Below are 15,962 nucleotides of genomic sequence, written 5' to 3'. Positions count from 1 at the left end.
GTATTAGTTTTGTAAATACTTTCAATCTGACCGCCTTTGCCACATATATATATATATATATATATATATATATATCAAGCCATTTATATTAAGTTGTGCATTGTGAATGATCCGTTCTGTCCTTCACTGGTCTGATAAACCATGTCTGTGGGTTTAATCCATGCTTTAGGGTCTTCCCTTAAGGCAGTTATTGTCTCATCATGACGTCCCCTCCTCCCACTGTCTGGTGACACTCTATGATGAGTCTTACGGGCGGCAGGCCTCCACCGCTCTGCCCACACTGCACTCCTGGAACTCTTTCAAACTGGCTGGGCTCCCAGAGAGGTCAGATCACCCAATCCAAGGTATTAAGCATTCCCTTGACTCCAGATGGGTTTTAATGCAATTCAGTCTGCGTTTTGAATTAATCTTGGAAAACATCCCTGTAAATCATGGATATCAGTTATATTAACACATTGGCTTTTATTGTCCAGTGTCTTCATTTATTTTTTTATTTGAGCATAGACAGAAAATTACTGCGGAAAATGTGAATGAGAAATTGATGTCTATTATATGCCAGTGGGTGATTTAAATGAATAGTTCACTCAAAAATGAAAATCGTCATCATTTACTCACTGTCATGTTGTTCCAAACCCATATGATTTCATTTCTATTTTAAGATAAAAAAAAAAGACAAAGAAATGAATGATTCTCACGATTCATATTAGCCTATAGCTTTGTGTGAGGAAAACATGGTGAATCACTTAAAACACCCTCTGTTCTCATGAAAGCTTATTAGAAATGTAACAATGTCTGACTGATAAACAAATATTTTTTAGTCAGAGTTTGTTTGACTCAAATGAATAAATTTATTGATTCAGTTCATAAAACTGTTCTGAGTGATTCGTTAATGAATCAAATTGGTCAAGTTTAAGTTGTTGGTTTGATACTGTTTCAGTGATTAACAGCTCAGTTTTTTGTTAACTATTCATTTAACGCTAATACATTTTTTTTCAGTGTAACAATATTACAAGTAAGCCATTCATAGGCTGATTTTGGTATGTTCTTTTATAGTTTTATTAATATTTAGAATTAATTCTAGTAATTCTAGTGCTTCAGCACAATTTTTAATTTTCTAATTTTCATTTAAAGTTTTTCATCTAATATTTACAGCTTTATTTAAAATTAACACAAATAGTTTAATAGTTTTTGTTAATGATAATAACCCAGTTCCCTCTGTGGTCTTTTCAGTGTTGCTCTTTACTGTTGCAATGCTAGTGGCATAGAAACTCCACACAGTCTATTTGAACCTGTTTCTCTTGTGATGTCTCTTTTTTTTCTCTCTGCCTCCCTCTGTTTCTTACACACAGGGCCTCCTACTAATTTTGGCTTGGCAGAGTCTTGGCGGGCTCATATGGAACAACAGCGGGCAGTTGTGCCCGCACTAAGCGAGTATAGGGCTTCATACCCTCTGCACCCCATCAGCGCCTTCTGTTATTCTCGCCACGTCAGCATGCCCAAGCGTTTCTCCAGCAGTCAGTACCCTGCCAAGCACAGCAACGAGGACCTGGCACTGAAACCCAGACCCTGCAGGCAGGTCTCCACTAATCCAGCCAGCCTGCTGTGACCCTTACCCTTTGTCTCACCACCTTCAGCCCTCCAGTACCACACAGACTGGCCTCAGCCTGGGGAGAGGGCTTGGAATACCTTGTTTTACTGATCAGTGGCACTTAAAACAAAAGGAACAGGAGCATTCCACGGTGTTTGCAGAAAGTCAAATAAAAGATATACACTGCAATGTGGTCCAAACGTCTGATATCACTAGTCCAAATACTTTTAGCATTTAATGCATTAGTTTTATATTACATTATATTAGCATCACTTTATTTAAAGTGAAAAGCAGCAACTGACAGCAGCACTTGAGCTGCATGAACTCCACAAGTGTGTGTAAAACCTGATGATCATGTTGTCCAGCATGATTTGAGATGACCAAAGAGCTCTTCTGAGTTCACACGGTCTCAAACTTTGGAACCCCACTGAAATAATAATGGTCTATCAATATTTGAGCTTTACAGGTATTTCCATCTGTCAGACTGTGTTCTTTCCATGTTTACTACAAGTTGGTGTTTATTTGCGGGTCACATTAGTGAGTGAGAGAGAAAACCGTGTTAACCAAAACAACAACAACAAAAAAACCTGCAAATTTTTTTAGGATATGTCATGCTTCATTATCGCACTAAAATAGCATTGAATCAACAGTTCATTTGGACCACAGTACTAGTTCAGATAGCCAAATCATTCATCGACATACTCTAAGGGCACTTTCATAACTCCCATCCCATTAAGTGTTTAATTATGTTGAATCAAAGTGTTTAATTACAAGGAATTGGACACTATTTTACGTCCAACCATCTGTTCACACTTCTCCTGCTGTGTAGGTTTTATCCCACTGTGTTCTTCTGCTAGCCTTCGGAACATTCCAGCTATGTGTCTTTTTGCATTTGTGTCACTGACTTTTTGTGTGGTGAATTAGTTCTTTTGCGATTCCATCAGACCTTGAGATCTCCCCCACATGATGGTGCTAGAGTTACACACGGAGAGAAATGATACGTCACGGAATTGCATCACAGCACACACTCCTCTGCATGCCTGCTTTCTTTGATCACATATGCATAAGCGATTGTCACGGTGATTGTATTGTATACTTTCATTAACATAAATTGATTATGTGATTGCTTTGCTTTTGACAGCATAATTGCATTTAAATTTAATTAAGATCCTGGTCACACAAACGCCTCTTGCTGCAAACACACATTTTGTCAGAACTCATTATATATTGAAGTCTAACACAAGAACCAAGACTCACTTATAATAGATGAGAGAATTTTATTCCCAGTTCTCCAGAAGATAGAGAGAAAAGTGCACGAAGAGGCAAAGCATTAGATTCTTCTTTCCTTACCCCCATTAAGTCATTAGTTCTCTCTGTATTGTTTAATGGAATACACAAAGAGAAGAAATGTTTCTTCTAGGCTCCCCAAAGTGCTCATGTGATGTTAAACTGTCTTTGCAAAGAACCACACAGTGTTACCATAAAATGCTTGATGAAATAAGAGAAGCTTCACAAGTAAAACCATTGACCTGAAAGGAAATGCATTCTTGTGGCAAGATGACAAAATTTGTGGAAATGTCATGAAAATAATACAACAAACAGATTAACATTTTATATAAAAATGTGCTGTTATCATGTACGATTAATTGTGTGATATGCAGAGAAACAACTGCAAATATGCAAAAAGGAAATTAAAAAAACTGAATATAATTAGAGAGCATACATAAATTGTACTAATGGCAGCCATTCATGTTGTTTATGATGCCAGCTCCGCAACCACAGTTCGGCTTTATTCTACACACAGTATTGGTTAACATTATCCACACAGTGTTTCAAAACGGTATATTTACTGAAACATTTTATGCACTTGCACAAGACATTTCCAGGATTAAAAGGTTGATTTAGACATCAGAGTGGTTTGAAGGCCTAAACAAACAAATAGCCTTCACTATGACAGCAGATTTATTTATCAGTAAGTGCTGTGTAATTGTGATCTAGCTGTACAATAATTGGATGTAATAGCCTTGATATTTTATCTAAATTGCCACTAATTAAGAAAAGGTACATTCCTTGAACATGTGCATAATATGGTCTTGAGTGTTTGTTCTTACCAGACAACCTTTTACTTGAAAGATCTGACCTTTTTTAAACACAAGTTTGTTGAGTGGCCCTGTCAGGTAGCACAAGGACGAAAGGAAACAAAATACCTTTAGCCGGAGATAGCACTTTCAAATCCTGTGCAACAAAGCTTGGCGATACCTCATCTGCAAGGAACCTCAAGGTAAATTGACGACTCACACAGTAGATAATATTGTCCATAGTCACACATTGAAAGGCTGTGCAATGTGGGCGGCGTATTGAAGCGCATTCGTACCATAGTCGTGCCACTGCGTGAAAGCGATACACGCTGATGCCCAGGGGACTGACGTCAAAACGATACAGGAAGTTCCTCACCGCCACTATTTCTGTGGTCTTGTCCTTACTGCCCACAATCATGCTCTCTCGCCACGTGTTGGTCTTGGGATTATAGCGCAAGAGGGTGTATCTCAACGTGCCCCCTGCAACAAACAGTTCACCATTGCAGGCTGTGGCCTTGTGAGCTACGGCGAATGTCTCATTAGGAAGAGGTGCCACAAAGGTCCATCGGTTTGTCCTGGGGTCGTAGCGCTCAACCGTTGATAGGCATTCGCCTCCAATTGCATAAAGATGGCCCTGCAGAGCCACGAGTTTGCAGTGAGGCCTTCCCTCATTCATGGGGCTTATTTCACTCCAAATTGAAGTCATTGGGTTGTAACAGTACACTTTCTTTGAAGGGGTCGCTTCACGGTCTGAGCCTTGGAAACCCACAGCGATAAATAGATAATTATCCATGGTGCACATGGCACAACCTTTCGATAACACTTCCTGAGGAATGTGGGAGTGAAGGTGCCATGTGTCCTTATAATCATCGTAGTAATAAATACTGGATGACTTAACTGATTCAAACTCTAAATACATAGACTGTGATGGACGTCTACTCCAATCCGGGGAATCCATATCTGCGACCACTAACCACTTCCTTCCTCTCATGCGTTGTGTTTGGATGTGATCACGCTCCCCTGCTTTCAGCCTGCCAAAGAGGCCTGGGTCTCTGAGGACCTGAAGGTAATTATCAGACATGACACGGAGAGCAGCTTGCTGAAGGGCAGTGTGACCGTGTTTTTTAGCAAGTGTTAAAGCCTCCAAGCAGTTGCCTAAATCGAGCTTCCCTGCTATACTCTCGAGTTCTGCATTCCCCATGTTCTCTGGAAAGTGTAAGAATTTTGCTCCGGCGACAGTTTTGACTTGTGGTTCCTCCGGCGCATCCAGGTTTGCTATATCAGAGTCTAATGGGCTTGAAGGGATGTCATTGGGTTGTGCTGGAGAACAGCTGCGAGGTGTTAAAGCCCTCTGTGTAGGCAAGGGGATTGGAAGCCCTGAGTCACTAGCAGCAGTAAGATAGCTGTCCTGACGGATGACTACTTGCCTGCTGTACCTCACAGTCTCCGGTTTATGAAGGAGGCCTCCCGCTAACGAGGGAGGCTCGTTAGTAATTCGTGGAGCAATTTCAAGATCTCTAATTATGAAACTAGAAGGTTGTGGACTTGGCGTTCGGGAGCAGTCTTTAAAACCGGGTAAATCCAATAATTGTGAAGTGCTGTTTTCGTTTTGACCATAGACCGGACTGACAGACCGGGTGGGGCTTAAATCTGAGATGAAATGAGATGAGGACTCCACGTAGTACTCATAGATCTTTCCATGGATGCCCGTTCTACAATTCCCTGGCCCATCCAAGATAAGGTCAGCATTCTCTACTTTGATTTCTGCCTTTGACTGAAAACTCGAGAACATGCCCTGGTGACCAACGTCCTGCCTCAGCTGCCTGCCAACACCCGTGCCACCTTCCAGCTTCTTCATTAGAACTGGAGATCGGCGACCACTTGGACTTCCTTGACCTGTTTCGGTCACACCAGGAAGTTTTAAGGTCAACTTTGGTTTGCCACTCTTTGCCTCAGTTATATCCTCAATTACGTTGTTTTTACCTGCAGGTTCCTCCTTTACACAACTGTCCAAGCCCATAGTTTCAGGCTGACCACTTTTCAAGGCAGAATTGGCATTTTTAAGGCTCTCTTCCAAGGGTTTCTCTGAAGATTCTTGAAAATGATTTTCCCTGTCAGACTCCTCCTTTGCAGCTTTGCTCTGTGGTTCTTGCTCAGTATTGCAGGCACTGTAGCTTCCTCGGGTTGCTTGCACACCCCTTTGTTGAATTCTTTCACTTCCCCGCCGTCTGTTTCGTGCCCTGGAGTTGTAGAATCTGAAAACCAAAGAGACAAATAACATGGTGGCCACGGATAGAGTCAGTTTGCCCAGGAGCTGCATGTCAAAGTGCATTCCAAGCAATTCTGCAATTGGCATCTCTGTAGCGAAATCTATGGTGGTCCTCTGGACATTGGATTTTATTTGAAGCCTCTTCCCTAGCGTATTCCAGCCTGTGTAGTTTGTAGTTTAGTATCTGCAAGCAGAAGCACACTGTCAGCTGTCTTTTCTCCCACAGGATGACTAAAAACCTGATATGTACAACAAGAGCATTTGCATCCTGTGTTCTCTGAGGGCGGGGACCAGTATCATTCCACCTGGTGCAGGTGATCGCTATGAAAACAAATGACACCAGGGCTTTTGAAGGCTTATCTAACCCTTTAGTTTCCTTGAAGAACTAACATTTTATTGACGTATATTTATTGATATATAACTACAATTTTTAGCAAGTTAGCTTACATACAGGTGACATTTTTCCAGTGCAGACAAAGCATAACCTAACAAAACAAAACAAGACAGGCAAATTAGATTGCGAATTAAGTGATGACTATGTGTTTATGCCATCTTGTTTTAATTGATGATAAGTCTATTTAACTATGAAAATATCTAACATACCCTGGCTATTGCAAACACAACTGGTGAGAATGGTGAAAGTAATTTACTTAAGAGGTGGAGATGGCTGATAGACTATATCAATTACAAACACAAGACTATATGACCAGGATGCTGCTGTTTGCTCAAACAGGATCAAAGTTCTTTCCCATGAACGCATGACAACAGTGTTGCTGATTAGCAAGGCTTTGAGAGATGATATGAGGTAGCTTTGCATTTGCCAAAGGCATTATTTGCATACCCTTAAAAAAGAACACTGTTTTAAATGTAAGATGTCATAACCTGTAAGGCTAACAACTGTAATATGATCGACTTACCATCAGAGAAAATGATCAAAATAGCCATAAACACTTTGCTAGATTGAATGGTGTCCTTTTTTGACACAGACATTGTTTTGCTATGTGATAGCCGTCTTGTAGCTGCACTGAGGAAACCTAAACCAGCAAGCATGCTTACTCCTGAATAATTGACAGATGTGTCACAAAGGTCTACTACCCCTCTGCCCCTCCTATCATGTGTCAAGTGAAGAGTTTGGATTTGGAGAAAAAATGCATTTGGCAACATGTTGTGGAAAAAGAATTGTGAAATTCATAATAGACTGAAACTCATGGTGAGTGTCAAAGTTACAAGTTAATGTCAGAACAAACTAATCCAGATAGACTTTAGCTTTGCTATGCCAAAAATCACTTGACACTCAAGTGAGCTACTTTCTTTGCTTTCTACAGCACAACTAAAGCAACCTAAACATATTTATAGATATTATAGACTATGCCAAGAGCTCCGTAACGGATTCCTGGAAATTAAATTTTCCAGGGGATCCAAAAAAAGTAAATCACCACTATTGCCTTCTGATAAGATAACAGGCTATTTTGGCACTTATATAATTAGGTTTTCTACACTTCGGGTTACTGATCACTGGTAAAATCTGCAAGCACACTTTATTATTAAAGTCATTAAATGAGTATATTAAGAGTGAAATCTGAAAACACTTTAAAATGTCATGTGATAGATGTTTAAACACTGATTTAACTTTCAAGTGATAATTTTGTAAACAATTAATGAAAGCATGGGGATGAGTTTTCATGCAGAATAGAAATATTAAAACAGTTTATACACTTTACATTACTGTAACTGGCATATTCATTTTTCATTTTTTTTTATTTAACCAAGGAAAGACCCAGAAAATGTTGAAGACCATAATTTTAAATGTAAATGACATAATCAGTATTTTTTTTTACCAGTTCATAATTGCTCATATTTTTTCCTTTGAGTATGTGAAGTGTGACCTGAAATAGCAAGGGGCCTATCTTCCTGATTTTATTAAGCCCATAAAACCACATCTCCCACCTAGGCTTTAGACCCAATCCTTTAATACATGTGTCTAGAAAAGCTTAAATTGCAATAAAAAAAAAAAGAGACTACTTTGCATGAGGACATCCAGAGTGAGCCAGGGTGGCAAAGGACAAACCTAAACAAGACCATCAAGTGCTAAGCTGCATTCATAACTGAAAAAAATTTCTCTAATGACTTCCATCCCATGAAGCATTACCGTAGGTAGAGGAAAATATTTTGTTTTATAAAGGCAATCACGATTATTTATCATTGCATGTTATACAAAAACACAGAAAAGAAAATATATTCCTCCGACTGTGATAACAGTTTGCTAGTTCTCCAGTGTGTTCAAAGAATATGAACAGTCGGTAAGCAACAACTTTAATCACAAAGAATGCACAAATTGAATTAATCGAATAGGGCAAGACATGTCATTCCATCTTCCATTGTGGAATCACATACGGTGAAATCCCACAGTCTAGTAAACATGCTTGAATTTTTGCTTTTTTCATTACAAATTATAAATAACTTATAGCTTATTTCCAGGTTTAACTTAGATTTTTAGATTACAGATTTTTAGTGTGGTTACAGACTTTTGTACCTCACTATATTTCTGACATAAACACATAAGCATATAAATGTGTACATCTAAATTTCTGTAGTCTGTATATATTTGAATGAAAAATAGAACAGAATCCTTTTTTTATGGGCTCCCAAGCTGCAGAGAGGCAAATTTAAAAGGTAACACTTTAGTATAAGGACCAATTCTCACTATTAAGTTGAGTATTAGCATGTCTATTATTAACATATTGGCTGTTTATTAGTACTTATAAAGTACATATTATCCATGACCATATTCTACATCCCTAATCCTTCCCAATACCTAACCTTAACTAAACCGCTACCTTACTAACTATTAATAGGCAGCAAATTAGGAGTTTATTGAGGCAAAAGTCATAGTTAATGGTTTGTTTTTAGTGAGAATTGGACCTTAAAATAAAATGTGACCATTTAAAATGTGGGCTAACAAAATTAGCTAGTGTATATAGGGTAATATTAAACTGTTGGGGTGTTTCAGTGTGCTTGGGTACTTTCCTGATATATAGGTCCTGTCATCCACAATGCACCTGCTGAAAGCTCTTAGACAACAATGATTCTGGGAGACGTCCCTCCACTGCAACTAAACCTGAACCTGAACCTGATATAACAGAGAAACACAGTAATTGAGATTTTTACCATTCACAAAAGCAGAGTTGAATTAGACATAGACCTCACTTACAACAATGATTATTATTTCATTATAGCACCACATAGTGTCAGAAAACAACTGCTAGAGCATGTATTTTGCTGCTGAGTATCAAAAGGACAATCACACACCAGTCATTTTAAGTTGATCATCTCCATTTTTAATACAGGTGGTATGAAACAAATGCAACAACCCTGTTTACACTTGGCTTCACTTGACCGTCCTTTGGGGATGGAGGGGTCGTAACGGTGGCTAACATGATCCTAGCAGTAACTGTTAGATTAGAGAGAAGGACTGTACACGATGCAGGTCACTGAATATGTGACAAAAACTTAAGGACAGATATGCGACAAACAGATGAGGAGGGAAATCATCTTCGAACGTCACATGCACCAACAACCCCCGAGAAAAGCTGTCATCTTTCCTCTGCGGTTGAAAACAGTCACACAGATGTCATAGACACTGAGCACATGAAATCAGATCGTAGAAAGGCCACTGATTTCATCTTTTTCTAAAAGCCTGGGTTGGATTTCAGTAGAGGATGACCAGACGCACGCAATAAAGCCATATTAATTATTTTTTTGTTTTCTGCTCTGTAATATACTTTTCATTATTTACAGGGATGTACACAAAATACACTTAAAAAGAGGATCTTCCATTTCTTTGCAATAAAATGTCACAGGACGTTTAGTATAGTCTCTTTTTTTTTGTTACATTCCAGCCATGAGCCATTCAAGAAAAGGAAACGGAAAAATACTGTGATCAAAAAAACACAAATGGCGTGGTCCTTAAAAAGGGGGCGTGTTTGAGTCCTGTTTGTGCCAGTGTGCAGTAATTCTAATGGAGGCAACTCAAGGGCGGCTAGTTGGAGTTGAAGTGACAGTCAGCATTGTCAGTGACTCACAATTCCTTTGTCTTTTCTCCACACTCCAGTGTAGGACATTTCTGTTCATCTCGAACACCAAGCGCCTTTTAGATTTTCTGAATGACAGGTCTCTGTTGATTGACAGGCAAGTTTAACAAAAAAATAAAATAAAATACAGTGTCTGTGTGGTGGGGTAGACAATAAGAAAGTGATTGTTCTCATATTCAGCGTGTTATTTTCATTTAATCTTATTTTTTAATCAGCGATATTATCAATCTCCATCTGGATCTTTTTGTGCGTGTGTGTTTTCACAAAAAAGGGTGGTGCGCCCCCTGTTGGGGGTTCAGGTTCTCCCACAGATGAAAGCAAGGTAGGTTTAGTCACGGTCTGGAGACGGCTTGTGTGCGTGTGTGTGTGAGTGTGTGTGGGGCCTGACTGGAGAGGAGGCGTGTTTATGTGCAGCTGAATCGAGGATATTCACGTCAGTTCAACAGTCACTGTGAGAATAAGTGGCAGGAATATCAGTCCAAGCTTGTGCAAACCAGGAGCTCCATCTGAAAGAGTAAATAAAAGTAATTAGTATTTGGCAGGAAGATGCTTGTCACATCTTGGTCATAATCCAGTTTTGCTTATAGCCCTGTCTTAAAGGGATAGTTCACCCAAAAACGAAATGAAGTTCTGTCATCATTTACTCACATTAATGTCAATCTAAAAAATGTGTGCTGTTGTTTTCTGTGGAACAAAAAGCAGTTCCTGGTGATCGTGGGCTATCAAGCTCCAAAAATGACAAAATAAAGCACTACAAAAAAAAAAAAAAGTTCATATAATTAGTAGTTCATATGATTTGTTTGTCATATATTCCAAGAAACACGATAGCTTTGTGTGAGAAAGTTTATTCACTTTTCACTCTAAAAAAACAAAAAACTAATTATTCATGCAAATTGTTGGATGTCATAACATTTGATGTTATTGATGTCCAACCTGTGAAATATTTGATTTAAGAGCTGCAAAGTCATATGGACAACGTTTAGTTTTTTTTTTTTGTCATTGTAAATTGTCTGGAACACAGTGTTCCACAGAAAAAAATCACATCACATGGATTTAGAACAACATGAGAGTAAATAATTGTTGAAGACTTTTTATTTTTGGGTCATCTATCTCAAATATAAAGGGTATGGCTAATAAAGGAGCAAGCAGAGCTCCTTACTTTCTGCATGAGAGATTCATTCTCGCTGTAGCACTGTGGGCAAGAAAGCTGTATGAGCTAACTTCTTTTCTCAGGTACTTTGCTGTAATCGTCTAATGCACTCTAAAAGGTTTGAACTAGCTGTACAGTGGTGCTGGATCACTGGGGCCACAACTTTCATGCATACTACACAATGCTCAATAAGCACTAAATGATGATGGCTGTCATAAGTATTATGAGCAATACTTCTTCAGTGCTGAAGTAATTTTATTACCATCTCTCTCATTTTCATTGACAAAACAAGTGGTAATATATAACATTACTTCTACTTGTATGGCTTATATGGGTGTTAGTGCTATAATTAATATAACATTAGTACCACTTTATACCCACAATATCATTTTTTTTTCTTTTATGGTCAAAACTCAGTGGTTATGTCCAGAATGGAACACAAGGATACCACAGCACAGTATACTGTCTAAAAAAAATAGTATAAATATATTTAAAATAGCACACTATATTGTTGTCACATGACCTCATGACCTGTCACATGTGTAATTACTTAATATTAATAATTACTATTTTTTAAATAAAATATTAATTAAAAATAATATTTTTTAAATTCATATTTATGATTTTTTTAATATCCATTTTTTTGTAAAAACATTTTTACATCAGTTCAATCACTTAGTACTGAAAATCAAAAAGGAGATAACACATTGCAGCGTGGCGTACAGTATTTCTCGCATTGTGCTCGGGATGTACAATGTATATTTTAGCAAATGCATTTGGCCATCCATACAGAAATGAAATATTATAAAATATGTATGTAGAATACTGTAGTTGTTTGGCATTCTGAACATAACCAGCCATTTTAAACTAAGGATCCAGCAGGAGAATAATAGACTTCAGGCCATTTGTGAGCACTACAGTCTTTAGGGTGCTATTTTGTGAGTCGAGAGGGTGTTTGAGATTCAGACACATGTCAGACATAGTGACCTCCCGAGGCCTTGTTCTACAAGCCATTTGACTTGCATACGAGGGGTATCTGAAGCTCGACTCAAGATCAGCGCTCACATTGACCTGATTCTGTCCTTGCTCTCACACACCTGCCCTGCCGCGTTTGCATATTCAAATTTACATCCGTAGATGCGGTGGTGCACAGGAAAGAGAGGGGTTTTGGGTGAGGCGAAAGAGAGCGAATAAAAAAAAAGAATAAGAGAAAAACATAAGAAATAAAAAAGGCAGAGGCCTCCTTCCGCCCTTCTGCCTGACAGTTCTTCATCTTTACATATGAGACTCTAAGAAACTGTAAATGAGCCAGCACTGAATGTATAAAACAACCGTAATCCATCACTGAATTATATTTGCTGTGGACGCGCTGGTGCATTGGTAAGTGATGGCTCACTTCTAGATTCTAAATGGTGAAAGCAGCAAGTCTTCGGAAGACACAAGGCCTCTTGAGAGGGGGAGAGGACGGAGGGAGACCAAAGACAATAAAAACACAGTATGTAGTAATTTATCAAACTACAATTTAGCAATTTCACAATTATATCATGTGTAGGAAGCAAACACTGCTTTTGAAACATATAGCATTACAAGAGACCAGTTCCACACATTGTACTGCATTTATATATAGTATACTCTATAGAATATGTAATTCTATCAATGGTGTCTACTTATCATCTTGGAAATTAATATGGTGATTTGGCATCCAATTTGGCATAAAAGGGGCTTAACTTTTGGCAAATAATCAGTCAAGGTGACACTAGAGGTAGTTCATTTCTTACCCTTTACTTATTGCATTTGAAAACTAACAATGCATTTTCTTGCAATGCTTTCAATACATACATTATATATATACAAGTATGCAATAGAGTTGTCACATGACCTATGCTGCATGTTGTACTTATTGCTTGTTTGTTGCTTATTTAATTCAGCAAGTGATTATCTCAGAAATAAATACAGTTATTTGGAAAATCTAATCCAATTTTAGAAAAAAAATGTTTTGGCAAATATTCAGTCAATGAGATATTGCTTTTGGTTCATGTGTCATTCTCGGAATGGAAGATTATGTTGAGTGCAATGCATTTTGGGATAGTATTCCGACCTTGCTGCATTCTCTGTCATTTTTAAAAACTTCAGTTGTGCAATTATAGCACCCGTAGGAAGAAAACACTGCAGAACGGCTCTCTTGTAATTCTTAATTCATCACGGAGTCTTCTCAAACAAGAGGCAGCAAAAAGTTCACACAGTCAAGGAATCTAATCATTGAGGCGCTCAAATACTTACTGTTCGGATTCTGTGTGTTTTTCATCATACTTGGGTTTTCTGCAGAACAGAGAAGAGGAAGGGGAGTTGAAAATTAAGAGGTGGAGAGGGAGAGAGAAGAGTGTATTAATAGATAATACAAGGATGAAGGATAATATGAAGGATGAAAACCACGAGTCTCTTAGAGACAAGACTAGAATACCACTGAAGAGCTATCAGCAGCCAAAGTTCATAAGTTCACTCCTATTCTTGGCAGGCTTCCATGTAAAATCCACCAAAGACTGGAACCTTTTGAACTTTGAGCTCTCTATGAAAGCACAGATGAGCAAACTCCAAAAAAATCCCAAAATCTTTTCCAAGAATACTCAACCGCCCCCTCGACCGATACTGTAGCAGCAAAAATCTATTGACAAGATCTGACACTGCAAGCTTCCTTTCTCCTAAATGCTCATCTCTGTTTTTTAATACAGCTGATGGGCTCTAATGAATGGCTATTGAAACCGGTCAATAGTAGCCCAGTTCAAATGCTCTTAATCGCCGTTCTTCTCTCTGTGCCACCCGTGTTCAGACTCAAAAGCACAAGGATGTTTTGAATGAGGTTTATGATGATGCGGGCCACACTAGGCTGTTAAATAGATATTAACGCTCCTCCACATGAACCATTCCTGAGGAGTCGTCCTCCCCAAAAAAACACTTTTCACCAAATGGCCTCCTGTACTCCGCCCAACAATTTGTAGATGGGTAAGAAGAATAGGCCTGAAGAATAGGAGTGATGGATGGTTTGTCCTTAATTTCAGCATAGTTTTGAAAGTGGACAATTGTGTCACAATGAAAAGAGATGCATTAAAGCATCATGGTCCATACAACTCACCCATAAACACTGATCAATTGAGTAGCTATTCACTGAAAATCTTGACATCCGCCTGCACATTTAAATCATTTCTTTTGAGGCTTCTTCTCAATTAATTGGTTGATTCAGTTCACAAAACCAGTATGAACTCACTAATTAAATTTTCTGGTTGCAGTGGTTGACAGTTCACTCAAGGAGAAGCTATTGTATGATATAGATGATGGACAACTTTATGGACAACTCTAGCTCTGCCACTGTTTGGAACGACATGAGGGTGGGTAAATAATGACGTAATAATGTGTGCCCTATCCCTTAGCAAAAGTCGTATGTGTGTTGTACATGATCATGCATTACTTTGAGAAGTAAGAAGCAATTGTTTTTGCATATGGTTGAATCTACAATAAACTACTGATTCAGTTGATCATGGGTGCAATTGTATGTTCACGCCTGATGGTGAACCGTATTCAGCTTTTTGTCCTCAGCCTTGGCTGTCATTCAGATTATCCAGAGCTGCACCGACTGTCCTTCATCTTCCAAAGCACATCTTTGATTAGATCTGTGCTCACGCTATAGGCAGATCTCTCATAAACCCTGACAGCCTCGAAAGCTCAGGGGGGAAATTAGTCCAGGGGCGGCAAAACACACACACACGCAACAGCGTCAGCAAGCAATCTCTTTCTAACATCAATGAAAACAAAGCCAAGACTTGGTGGGCACAGCATCTGTTTCAGCAGCAAAGGATGGCTAGACAAAACCACAGGGGAATGAAACCGTCACACAATCAAACTCAAAAAGGCAACTTTTCTTTTAACAAGATGTTGATTATTTCATATTTGTGCTAACAAAAAACAATATCCATTAAGGAAAGACATCTTTGACCCAAAAATTCCAATATACTGCAGATTTGACGGTCATGTGTTAATGTAGCCATCTATCTTATGTCACAAATTTTCTGAATAAGCTGCATTTCCTGCTTAGTTTAAATAAATGTCTTTATATATAATATTAGGTTTTATTTTGCACTTTCTCATAAACTGACATGTTATTTTTGTTGACTAATTTTGGAGTAAACTTTACTAAAATTAATGACATGACGAAATACTGATTTAAAGATATTGTCCTCAAAAGACAAAAAACAACTCCAATAGAATACAATAATAGAATGCGAAATAGAATTCAATAAACAAAGACCTTTAATTACTGCATTTCGAATAGAAATTGGAGTTACTGCTGGAGTTACTCACCAAAAACAATGAGGCGTATGTGTGTGTCAGTGGAGCCCAGTGGATTCTGGGCCGTGCAGCGGTACATGGAGCCATTCAGTTCTGCAGGCACTCGCTCCAACACCAGTTCCTTCCCATCTCTCTCGGCACTGCCGTCCAGCAGTCTGCCGCCTACCCGCGTCCAGGTGAACAGAGGCTCAGGAAACACCTCATTCTGGAAGTAGTGTGTACGCGCATGTTTAGTACACAAGAATGTGTACATTAGAGGAAAAATGATAAAGAGAAAAAAAAATCAGTTAGAAGCCCAATATACAGAAAGTGACGTACAATGTATTGGTACTAAATCAGTTATTGACTTGTATTTGATTTAGTTTTTTCAATTTATTGGATTTTAAATTGTGCATGATTTATCCTATATTAACATTTGCTGTCATCTAACGCTTACCGAAACTTA

At 38.5% G+C, this 15,962-nt stretch overlaps 3 protein-coding genes across 8 annotated transcripts in view; 1 reads left to right on the top strand and 2 right to left on the bottom strand.

Annotated features, from left to right (window-relative positions):
- The window catches only part of LOC107749420 (uncharacterized protein C1orf158-like), a 17,459-nt gene extending 15,701 nt beyond the window's left edge, over positions 1–1,758 (top strand). For all 5 annotated transcript variants that reach the window (XM_016564564.1, XM_016564568.1, XM_016564566.1 and 2 more), the window contains exons 3-4: positions 170–344; positions 1,350–1,758. In XM_016564564.1, coding sequence (XP_016420050.1) covers positions 170–344; positions 1,350–1,606 — 432 coding nt within the window. In that variant the 3' untranslated portion in view covers positions 1,607–1,758. The remainder of the gene's footprint in view (positions 1–169; positions 345–1,349) is intronic.
- A 1,119-nt stretch (positions 1,759–2,877) lies between these two features.
- On the bottom strand, positions 2,878–6,143 carry LOC107749513 (kelch domain-containing protein 7A-like). Its single transcript, XM_016564689.1, has one exon. It carries the CDS (start codon positions 6,020–6,022, stop codon positions 3,734–3,736), a length of 2,289 nt encoding a protein of 762 aa, XP_016420175.1. The 5' UTR covers positions 6,023–6,143; the 3' UTR covers positions 2,878–3,733.
- Positions 6,144–9,692: 3,549 nt separating this feature from the next.
- LOC107749415 (immunoglobulin superfamily member 21-like) overlaps positions 9,693–15,962 on the bottom strand; it is a 244,427-nt gene continuing 238,157 nt past the window's right edge. For both annotated transcript variants that reach the window (XM_016564558.1, XM_016564559.1), the window contains exons 8-10: positions 15,530–15,722; positions 13,457–13,495; positions 9,693–10,532 (exon numbers count right to left, since the gene is read on the bottom strand). In XM_016564558.1, the coding sequence (XP_016420044.1) occupies positions 10,456–10,532; positions 13,457–13,495; positions 15,530–15,722 (309 nt within the window). In that variant the 3' untranslated portion in view covers positions 9,693–10,455. The remainder of the gene's footprint in view (positions 10,533–13,456; positions 13,496–15,529; positions 15,723–15,962) is intronic.

The sequence above is a fragment of the Sinocyclocheilus rhinocerous genome, unplaced genomic scaffold, assembly GCF_001515625.1.
Source record: "Sinocyclocheilus rhinocerous isolate Xijiao unplaced genomic scaffold, SAMN03320098_v1.1 scaffold889, whole genome shotgun sequence".
Classification (NCBI taxonomy): Eukaryota; Metazoa; Chordata; class Actinopteri; order Cypriniformes; family Cyprinidae; genus Sinocyclocheilus; species Sinocyclocheilus rhinocerous.
The sequence above is the reverse complement of the archived record's forward strand: the minus strand, read 5'-3'. Positions and strand labels throughout refer to the sequence as shown.

What these genes read in the sequence shown, in the direction of transcription:
- LOC107749513 (XM_016564689.1), bottom strand. Translation starts at nt 6,022, where the DNA reads ATGCCAATTGCAGAATTGCTTGGAATGCACTTTGACATGCAGCTCCTG.